The following is a 12,232-nucleotide window of genomic DNA, read 5'->3' on the forward strand; positions in this document are numbered from 1 at the left end:
ACATGCTGATGTAGACCTTCCCTGATTGGTGAAGATGACTGGGACGCCATCTGGGATGCCACTTCAATTTGCACCTTAGTAGGCTTGATTTGATTGATCTCTTCAACATTCTCTAGCTCGCTCAAAGTAGTGGTGATGGAAGTATTGATATAGCTAAGTCCTTCTATCTTTGCTTGCTTGCCTTGGAATGATTGTAAGTCTTCTCCTTAATACTCCTTTGATCCGTTCATGCCTTCAGGGTGCTGTGAGAGTTGATGTTGTGGTTCATGTCTTTGTCTAAGTGAGTGCTCCTTGTATAATCACCTTCTTATGCTTGTCGTATGAAGTTCCCTCGAGTGTATCTTCCTTTGCAACTTGATCTTGATGTTGACATTTTCTCTTTAGGACACTTATTTTGATCTTCCTCCAACGTGATTCTCTCCATTTCTTTCTTCATTTTCTGCAAAATAATCAAATAAGCATCAACACATATGATTTATAACCTTTTGATACTTCTATTTTGACCTGATCTCTCATTCTGATCTCATGTGATTTTTCACTAAATCTGATCAAAGGACTGACAATAATCAGTGAATTCGCTGTGTGGAAGGTGAACTTAATATGCTAGGCCGAATCTGGGGTATCTTAATGATGAAATCTGCTGGTTGATAGGTCGCTTAACTGGGCAAATTCGCACATCTGCACTTCAAAACAATTAATTTGGCATCAGAATTTGAATGATCATGATAAAATGGCAGTTTTTTATGTCACTGAATGTCCCCTACTAAGTTTAGGCCTGTTTAACCATAATTAATCTATTTCTATACATTTTGACTTAAAACTAACTTGAGTAGGAGACAAATCTATCTTAACATGAATAAAAATCAGTGATAACATTATATTTATTTTCAGAAAGTATTTTACTGTATGTTATTCTCCAGAGTAGTTTCTAAAAGATATTATATTAATTATAATTATAGTACTAATATCTATTATTATATCAATATCTACACTTCTAACCTTTATATTATTCCTTATTCTGATTTGAGTATATAAATATACATAAACAAATAAATGAATTAAATAATATTACCTATGGTTTATGTATTTGCTGATAACCTATTATATCAATTATTAATACTACCACTGCTAAAACATTATTAGTTATTAATATATTTAATGGCTGGTAATGGTAAACAGAACTGACACATGTCAGATCTGGTCTGCCACTCATGAAATTATGTATTACCATAGTGCCTATTTCAGTCTATGTTAATATTATTATTCAAATTCTGCATAAAGATATTATCAGACTTCATTAATTAAACATACTTATTAAACACATCCCATGCATACCACCAATAACAAGGAAGTTGATGTCTGTAAACTTTATGACAGTTCTGAATTAATCTTCTTCTCGTTTTTCTTCCCTTGACCCAATAAGGTTGTAAAAGAATCAGAAAGTAAATTGATGATGAATAAAGAGATTGTGAATACCCTCTTATACCATGCACTTAGGATGAGAAGTCACGTGGATAAGGCATGTCTCATCTCTCTTTGTGATTACCTTCCTTCCTAACACATACTAATTGTAACCTTTCATGATTAATGCTATCCGCTGCATCCATCTTATGTTAATCACTCATGTATAATTAATCTTCCAGTGATTAATATAACTGGTCCACTTATCAATGAATATAATTTATGTTTCGACAATATCATGTATTCCTCAAAGATGGATGGTCTTCTCTTTCCAATCGATATAGCAGTGGATATATTTATTTCTGATGTTTGGCTGGGTATTATCGTGTTTCTTATACCCAGCATCATCTATTATTCTTGCCTTGGTCGATGATATTCTTGTATGATCATCGTATATGGATACGTTACATCTTACCTTTATTATTCAGTAGACTTTTACTTCCCAATACTTTTCGATACTCCACAGATCTGCATTTGTTTCTTTGTGCGGAATTTTACTATGAGTGAAGGGATTATAATCTTCTCTCTGGCCTAATTTACTTTTGGATATTGCTTACGTGGCTGGCCATATGTCTTCGTTTAGGTTCCATATGTATTTTGCCTTTATTACTCTCTTTCATTGCTATCCAATTCTTTATGCAGATAGCCACTGATATTTGATAATTTATATTTGATAAATATGAAATTTATATTAATATTTAATAAATATAAATTATATATTAAATCTTGTTTATTATTATTATTAAAATTTTATTTAGTTCATTCTATTCATGTATTTAGTTATATATATATATATATATATATATATATATATTTTTTAATTGTATTATTAAATTTTATTTTAGAGCGGGCATTATCATGTTTTTTATTGTTTAGATGGGGACATCACAGTCACACAATTGACTCTCACAAATATAAAAAGTAAATATAAACTTGTTGGTGGGCACTACTCCGAAAGCATCCTGTCCCCCAATGCTCTTATCAAGCAAGGGCAAATGGGCAAATCTATTTGATTGAAAACTCGGCCATGATTAAGGCCACCATCAGCATTTATAAATGCTATGAATTTCAGTTAAGTCTAGCACCCTTAATAATTCTCTCTTGCTTCATTGTTTCATTGGTTGATAAAATATTCTTTACAAAATCAGAAATTTCTACAAGCCAACAGTGCCCATGGCAAATGCTGTGAATAAGTGCTAAGCGACAAACATACAGAATCCGAAAAGCATTGAACATACAACAAATCTACAAGATCATGTCCAAACTTCGAAGCAAATCCATCAAAAGCTTGACAAACAAAAAAGAAATGCCAAGTACATAAACATTTCACGTGCTTAACTTTGCATTTTGATTTCATTATTAATGAATCTTCACTTTTGTATAACCTAGTGTCAGACAAAGAATACTTTCAAGGCCCAAAACCTACTACAAATGTCCAATATCCATGGCCTATGCTACAACTATACAAAGTGAAAGACAAAATAATTGAGTTTGCTTAAGCATCAAAAGACTTTCCTCTACTTGTCTTGGGAATGCTTAAACCTTTATATATATTGATATCTAACTAACCTGAGTTACTGAACAATGAAAAGCCATCAAGTACCTTTACAATATCAGCACAGGTGTAGCAATATGCTTCTTTCACTTTACGTGCCACTTCCAAGGAATCTTCTGGAGGTATATTTTCACCCCTTTCCTGCCAAAATGCTGATGTTAGCAAACATGACTAATTGATAAAATATGCACAAGCAACAATATTGCAGCAACAGATGAAACAAAACAAATGTGCAAGCATGAATATAAGACGCAAAAATGTTTCACTTGTTGAGATGCAAAAAAGCTTGTACAGCCAGTTTGAGAATATATTTATTATAATGAGTTATTGTTCAACACTTTCCTAGTTCCAAATTCCAAGCTCAATGGTGTTGTTAACGATGAGAGAACAAAGTATTCACAACAATAAGCACATTTACATCAAGAAAAAATCATGTCAATGAGTAGAATTATTATCAGATGCCATGGGAACGCGTCATCTCCCAACTCCCCCCCAAAAAAAAAGTTTCGGTGACAGGTACATCTATGCAACTAGGGGATAGAAATGTAACATCCATCCCTTAACAGCCAACAACAGATAAGGCCATCCCCAAGACATCCATGCAGAAGCAAGGGACAACCCTAAGACATCTCCCTCTGCTGGAGATGTTAGATGGACGCCCAAAATCCCAGGGACAACCAAGGGATGCATAGGTATCCCTCAACTGTCTTGGAGATGCCAGGAAATCCCCACATTCTGCTAATGCATAAGGTCATTTAAATAAAATAAAAATCTAAAGACCTAGCCCTGAACTTAAAGTGCTAATGGGCCTCACCCACACTCCACACCCTTAAAAAAACTAAAAATAGGCTAGCCCACTATCTACGAAATCATCAACAACAATTTGTCATTTGTATTGAGAAAGACCAAGAGGAAGACTTTGTAATGTCCCCTACTAAGAGGCTGCCTATTCCTATAACTTAATAATAGTTCTGATCTGATCGGATCGATGATCCTGTCACTAGACGCTTTTGACTCCTTTCCTTTATATCTCTCAATGTGAGGGAGAGGTCACACCTCTTCACTATGGATGCCCTTTGGCAAGAGACACCATTTCACCATTAGCACCCTTTGAAAGAGTACAACTCTTCATTACTTCTGCATCAGATCTGCACTTATTTAAATCAGATTTGCACTTCTGATTCCCAAATTATCCCTCTTCTCAAAATGAGGTTCTCTTCTCCCTTTTATATCCCCTGTTTGAGGGAGTCACAACTTTTCCTTCCATGTCTTTTGACCATTCATTAACTTAATTAAATTTTAATTATATTTAATTATATTATTTTATAAGATCTGGAATGGAATCGGATAACAGAGATCTTGTCTGAGATAGGCAGTGTGCATCGAGGATAGGCAATATGGTATTAGTTTTGCCACGATTGCACATAGTGTTTGAGGTCTGTCAACTTCCAGATTCGCCATTGATTGGGAAACTTTCTTCGGGGGTCGGCCGACTGTGTGATTATATAGATGCTGAGGCGAGTGTGCGATGCAACGCTTGTGTTTTGGCTTGCTCGGGTGCTAAAAATGGTGCATCATTTTGGTTTAAGTTGTATGTGCTGGGAAGAATCGCTGGAGCAGCAGCGTGATAGGCTATTTGACATCGAAGTGGAATTTCCATTGTTGAAAATACTCTTAACACTGAGTGACACTGGTGCGATGGTTTTTACGAGATGATACTGTGTCTATTGGTGGACATTCTGCCGTCGAAAGAGGCATGTATTGAGAAGGTGGATGGCTTTGTTAGAGCGGTGGATGCAGATTTTGTGGCGAATGCTTTGATGGATGTCGAGGAGGAATGGGCAAGTGTCTTGGGTCTGTTTTTCAACCCTGCGAAGTTCCTGTCTGATGTTGATGAAGAGGAAGATCCGGATGAAGCAGAATTGCGGGCTAGGTGGGAGGAGTTTATGAATGAAGCATGGGAGGTTTATAGGGTCGGGTGGTGAATAATAATTTCAGCCCCTTTGCTAGATTGATGAATCACGATTTGGGGTGGCTGTCAGAGGGAAGTGTGAAGAGGGTGGTGATGCTTGGTTCTCATGTCGCCACTATTTTGTCACTGTTGTAATATTGTTATGTGTCATGTAAAGTTTACAATATGTCCTATGTGGCCTCCTGGGTGTTTTGGTTTAGAGGCTTGTTTGGTTATCTCGATGTAATCTGTTTCATATTAATATAGGGCGCTACCCCCCTACTTGATAGCACTTATATATTAAAAAAAAAAAAATTATATTATTTTATATTTTAATTTAAATTTTGTTTTATTCTTTTCTATTTTAATACTATTATTATTATTTATTATTAAATTCTATTCCAAAGTGGGGACATTACAGACTTAATCATCTTATCCATCAATCATTTGAACTCGAAGCATACATCAAGCCTGCAAAGTAAGACTTCACAAATTAAAACTCAAATCTTTGTTTGAGTGTTATTCAACGTTCTTTGGTTTTTTTTTTATTTTCTTTTAACATTAAAATGGGATTATTAAAATATTTCAACGTTCAAATATTAAAAAGAAAAATATTTATGTCAAATAATAAATCGCACTGCCGAATTTTTTATTTTAAATCAAATTTTAAAGAATTAAAATCATAAAATGCTGGTTTTCTCGTTTTCAAATTTAATATTCAATGTTCATATATGAAAATTATTCATACGTTTTACAAATTATTAAATGTTGTTCTTAGGGTTGTATAATTGTTGTTTTAGAGGATTTAAGCTTTGTTTAGAGTTTTTAGTTCTGAAATTTATATTTTAGATGTTTGTTTGTATAATCATTAACTTAATAAAAGGCATAGTTGATTTTCTGATTTTCATTTGACAATTGTATATCATTTGCTTCTGCATCTTGTGCAATCTAATGTAAGAAAACTAAAGGTCAATGAAACATTGAAGATCAAGAGTTCTCTTTCATTTCAAAGTTCAAATGTTTAATTGTAAGTAATTAATATTTAGTTAAATATTTTAGTTTAGACTTTTAGATCTACTACTCAAATAGACTAATAGCCATATCAGGATTCCGTCTTTTGTGTATCATTTGTTTCTGCACTTCAACTAACTAAGGGGGAAAAAAGTAAAATCTTCAATTGGCAAAGGTTGAAAGAACAAGGATTCCAATTTTTGTGTATCTTCTACTTCTATGTTGTGTGTGACCTTAAGAAAATTAAAAGGAGAATCCTTGTGTCACTACAAGTTTTAATAGCACATAAGACAATGAGGAGGTTCAAAACCCTAATATTGAAATGCAACATCAACTAAGAACTTGCATGAGGGGGGAACAAGGAAGCTAGTTCAATGGAAGAATGCTTCTCATTTCGATTGCTCTTGCAAGTATTAGAAGATTTTGCAAAGGTTCACTTAAATCAAAGGCTCCCAAAACACAATTTGCTAGCAAGATACAAATTAACAAACCTATCAGTTTAGGGGGAATGCAGCTATGGAAATGCAAATTTTGTGGCTTGGAATTCCATGGTGGTATTACTAGATTAAATGCATATATCCTTCAACTCTTAGGAAAAGGTGTTGAGATGTGTAAAAAATTGACATTGAAACAAAGGAGGGAGATACAAAATTGTTTGGTGGCAGGGAGGAGCATGACACCACCTCCCAATAGTGGCACTTCCTAATAGGCACACACACAAGTTCCTCTTTTTACATCCAAAGCATTAGGATATATTGCAAAACATAAGGTGACAAGTCATCTCCCAAACTAATGGCAACAACGTACAAAAAGAAGAAGTTGATCATGGCATTAGCAAATTCTTGTATGCCAGTGGCCTTGAGTTCTATGTTTCTCTCACAAACAAAGAAAGGAGCAAACCCGTTGGGACAAAACTCCTCTCCAAAAGAGAAAAGATACAAAAAAATGATTATGCGTGGAGCACTCGATGGTACCCCACAAGGACTACGTCCATTATGAAATTACAATCAATGATCCCACATAGGAAGGAAATAGAGAGACTACATAGCCCCCCCAAAATGTACAATGTCTCACAAAAATGGTGAGCACTTGAAGACAAAACATAGTCCAATGCCTACAAGCACCACACCTTCCCTTAGGAAGAAACAAATCCATAAGATGATAAAAAAGCCACTCCATGTCCAACTGAAAGGAGAAGTCTCCAAATGTGTCTTTGAAAGCTGGGTAGGAGTCTCCGAGCTTGAATAAGCCACAACATAATCATGATCAAAATCAACCAAGAAACATGACAAATCAAGAGGAGGAAACTCATGAATGTCAATCTCCAAAGGCAATGAAGATGGGAGCACAGTTATGCTGAATGTTAATGTTTGCGTACGCTTCAGGAGATTTTATTTATTTCTCTGATGGTTGTCTTTCCGTTTTGTTGTTCCTTATTTCTTGTTCGGTGATTAGCTGGAGTATTTTGTCTCTGTATTGTGTATGCGTTGGCAACGTTTATTCCATCGTGGATTTCATCCGTTGAAGTTCTTTGGCTCTTTGTGTATGTCGGTTGTGTAACTGACATCTTCTTTTCGTGTTTGGCCTTCCATCTTTCTTCTTTGTGAGCTATATCGGGTCGTGTTATGTGTTATCTATGCCGAGGGATGTGAAGTTTAATGTGATCGATATTCTGATGTATTTGATGATTATTGATGAAAAGCTCTGGACTTTTCTGCTGTGACCTTGCATCATCTTCAGTCTTTTGATATAATTATTATGTTCAGCTGAGATCATCTGTGTGTGGAGATTTGATCTCTTAAGTTCTGTACACAATTTGTGCATTTAATAAAATATTTTTTGTGTGGCTGGGTTTTTCACCCTCAGGTGGAGGGTTTTCCCAGGATAAATTTTGTGTATCTTGTTCTTGTGAGATTTTCTAAGTTTCCGATTTTTGTGTCTTATGTTTCTGGTTCTAACATTAACATGGTATCAGAGCGAGTCTGAGGCCCTCTCCCTCACAGGAGGCCTTAGGATTCTGGGATGGTTGCTTGTTTATTGTTTGGTGTTATTCTCTAAGCTGCGACTTCATTTCTGCCTATTTTGGATTTCTTGAGCAGCCCTGCAAAACACGACGGGATCTATGTAATGCGACTAATCTAAGGGTATCGCATCGTGTGAGGTCCACTTTATTGTTTTGGAAGGACAAGATCATGGCTTCTCTATGTCGTTGCTCTTATCTGGCATTTGCATCCTATCAGCTTGAATTTGCTGTGATCACTTAATACATTGTTGTCATTGCTATTGTCTACAATCTCTGTCTTGTTCAAAGGAGAGAACACTCAGTACGTGGTGTATTTGAGCAGACCTTAATGCATACCAAAAGATTTGTGATATAAAGAACAGTGCTAGAGGAGTCTTATGAGAAGATAAGACTCAACTACAAGACTAACTCAATGGGAACCAGCAATAAAGAGGTGAAGGCTACAAATGTTCTAGGTCCCAGGATCGTGGTCTTTTCAGCTTCAAAGGGAGCCTCACATTTCAGCTTCAGAGGGAGCCTGACATCTAGCTTCAAAAGGAGCCTGTCATTTCATTAGAGGGAACCTTGGACGAGGAGGTCAGAAGGTTGATATCAAGGAGCCACATCATCATGAAGATTTTGTTAATGCATTTTTCTCTGTGATGGAGAAATTTGAGGTGAAAGCCCTTGTAATGCATTTTTCTTTGTGATGGAGAAATTTGAGGTGCAAGCCCTTGTTAATGCATTCTTCTCTGCTAGAGAAGTTTGAGGTGAAAGCCCTTGTTCCACCCTTTGGGGGTAGCCATGGTGGATGTCATGTTGAGAGACTCCATGACAACATCATATTGAGTGACTCCGTGATGAGAGCTTGTGTTTATTTCACTCATGGGAGTAGCATGGTGAACATCATGTTGAGCGAATCCATGATGCTATCACGTTGAGAGAATCCGTGATAAAATGTTGTTTTTTACACATATGGGTGTAGCCATTGTGTTTGTCATGTTGAGAGACTCCATGACTTGAAAATCAGATAATAATATCTCCTTTGCTAAGAGGGAGTGTTAATGTTTGCATACGCTTCAGGATATTTTATTTATTTCTCTGATGGTTGTCTTACCGTTTTGTTGTTCCTTATTTCTTGTTCGCTGATTAGCTGGAAGTATTTTGTCAACGTATTGTGTATGTGCTGGCAGTGTTTATTCCATCGTCAATTTCATCCATTGAAGTTCTTTGGCTCTTTGTGTATGTCGGTTGTGTAACTGACGTCTTCTTTTGGTGTTTGGCCTTCTGTCTTTCTTCTTCGTGAGCTATATTGGGTCGTGTTCTGCATTATATATATGTCGAGGGATGTGAAGTTTAATGTGATCGATATTCTGATGTATTTGATGATTATTGATGAAAAGCTCAAGACTTTGCTATTGTGACCTTGCATCATCTTCAGTCCTCTGATATAATTATTATGTTCAGCTGAGATCATCTGTGTGTGAGGATTTGATCTCTTAAAGTTCTGTACACAATTTGTGCATTCAATAAAATAGTTTTTGTGTGGCTGGGTTTTTCACCCTCAGGTGGAGGGTTTTCCCAGGATAAATTTTGTGTATCTTGTTCTTGTGAGATTTTCTAAGTTTCAGATTTCTGTGTCTTATGTTTTTGGTTCTAACATTAACACTAAAACTATCATCAAAGAGAGAAAGCCCCTCAAGTGTGTCTCCCAAATCTACAATATGAGACTCCACAAATAAGTCTGAAATCCCTGTCAAATATTCATCCCACAAAGCAAAATCTGAAACACTATGATCAACCTATTAAAGAGAAGCATTGAAAGCTGAAGAGGTAGGAGGTGGAGTAGGAAGCTCAATGTTCATCTCTAGAATACCAAGATTCAAGTGACCAAACTTCTCCTCACAAACATGACTAACCCTTGTTGAAAGGGTGTGTGCATCAGTCAAAGGAACACTATCATCATCAAAAGCAAAATGAGAAAACAAATACAATTGGGATGAATGATCAACTATCCTTGTAGCAATGATCTCCCTAGTCTCTAAGTGCCTCACGTAAACATAATCAGGAGTGAACTCAACTGATTTACCTTGTCCACTATGAGCGATTTGATAAACAAGGAACACAAAGTACATCATTAAAAGTTCTCTCTCCCATGTCAGTAGAACCTTTCCCACAAACCTTCAAGTATATGTTACCCATCCATATATTAGGTGAATTGCAACGCTCAAAAAAGAAAATATTTCCTTACAACATGCCATATGATGAGATGAACCTGAATCAAGAAGCCATCTCCCATGTTCAAGAATTGTAGAGGCCAAGAGTGTTTTACCTTTCATTTTATCAAACCCATGTGAAGCTCTTGTGGAACCTGACTGTGTTGTTGAAGTTGCTATGGGTTGTGATGCTTTAGAAGAAAACATTGATGAGGGAAACATGATATTGTTCTTTTGAAGGTGTGTGAGCTAATCAATCTTCTTATCATAACACCTATGTTCATCATGTCCTAGCCTTTTAGAATAAGCACATTTCAACTTCTTTTTAGATGATTCCTCCTTAGAAGAGGATGTGGACTCAAGGGTGTATTGTGAAGGATGATCCTTAGCTTGCTCATTAGACTTAGGATCCTTATTCTGCTTTTTACCTTTGCCCATTGAAGCCTTTGGATTTGGATCTTTTGCAAGAAGAGCTTGAGCCTTTATAGACTTCAATGTGCCCATGTGTGCCAACTTGGCTTGTTCCCTTGTGACCTGAGTTGCAAATCCATCAAGCGACGGCATTTTGTGTGCATTGCCTAGGGCATCCATAGTAGCATAAAATGCAGAAATGAACATTTTATAATCAGGAGCTAACTTAGCAAGAATAGAAAGAATCAAATGCCCATCCTCTTTAGCAACCCCACAATCAGTCAATTGCAATCTAAAAGAATTGAGCTTTGTGAATAAGTCCTAAATATTATCAAAATTAAAAGGATTAAGACTCAGTAGTTCATTCTCCAAATTAAATTTCCTTATCCTATCTGGCTTACCAAAGAGACTCTATAAGGTAGTCCAAATTTGATTAGGAGTTTTACAAGATACAACATTGTATCTAAGATCAAGAGAAATGGACAAAATAAGAGTACCAACAGCTTCCTTCGTTCTATCAAACCATTTCCTCTTTTCTGTAGCACCTTGGGGTTGTAGATCTATGCCAAATGTGATTCTATGCAACTTCAATTTCAACAACAAAACCTCCATTTGTGATTTCCACTCGTGATTGCTATATGGAGTTAGAAGTACAACTTTTGGCAAATCCATGATAAAATCAAAGAGTACAATAGAAGAACAGCATATTACCCCTCACAATACAAGCAATTAACCCCTTTGTTCAGGAAAAATTGACACTTATTTTGCAAATTTACAAAAATATATCCCAAAATATCAAATCAACTTCAAATTAAAATTCTGAAATTCTAGAAAACAAACACCAAAAAGTGCATGTACAGAACTGTAGTGCTCCTGAATACCTTCCTAATGACAAAAGAATCACAGATATTGAAGTTTAAAACAAAAATTTATGAGCTCAGAGGTGAATAAGGAAGATCTAGCTTCAACCTGAAAAAAATGCAACAAAACAGAAAAATTTCGGAAAAATACTTGTACCGACGAAAAATTGAGAGCCAACTTTTCGAAAGTAATTTTGTTTAAAAAATTTTGCCTCTATTTGCAAAAGTTATGGTCTTTTGGAAAAAAAAAAGGCTATTTGGGGGCTTTGAGGACTTAAATGTGGCCACAAATGTGACCAGGCCAGTTTTAGGTACAAAAAAGAGCACCGCCGCAAGTGGCGACGACGGAGCAAAGGGAAGGTGGAGGCCAAGTAGAGCGCTTGGCGAAGGCCAGCATCCTGAGTGAAAAACTTGGCAAACCACTTGGGCGGAGCTTGGCGGTGAAGATTAACACTTGGCACTTGATCGTAGGGAAAGTGGAGTGCTTAGGCACTAATGCCCAATGCGCTAAGCAACAAAGTCAACACAATATTAGAACCCTGCCAACAAAATATATGGAGCACACATGCAATTAAACCACCCTAAAAAATGCCTGACCAACCAACAAATACATGCGTTAACCTATGGTGCAGGCCCTGCCAAGGAGATTAATGCACCAACCAAATGGGCCAACAAAGACTGTGGATGCATGGATGGAAGAGGGTATTGTTGATGTGTTTTTTATGCACATAACAATACAGAATAAATTACCAAAGTAATTTACCC

The 12,232-nt window shown here is 36.3% G+C and overlaps 1 protein-coding gene across 2 annotated transcripts in view; it reads right to left on the bottom strand.

The window, feature by feature from the left end:
* LOC131059725 (actin-related protein 3) overlaps positions 1-12,232 on the bottom strand; it is a 114,232-nt gene that overhangs the window by 53,322 nt on the left and 48,678 nt on the right. For both annotated transcript variants that reach the window (XM_057992751.2, XM_057992750.2), the window contains one exon: positions 3,065-3,157. In XM_057992751.2, the coding sequence (XP_057848734.2) occupies positions 3,065-3,157 (93 nt within the window). The remainder of the gene's footprint in view (positions 1-3,064; positions 3,158-12,232) is intronic.

Source organism: Cryptomeria japonica, chromosome 3, assembly GCF_030272615.1.
Source record: "Cryptomeria japonica chromosome 3, Sugi_1.0, whole genome shotgun sequence".
NCBI lineage: Eukaryota > Viridiplantae > Streptophyta > Pinopsida > Cupressales > Cupressaceae > Cryptomeria > Cryptomeria japonica.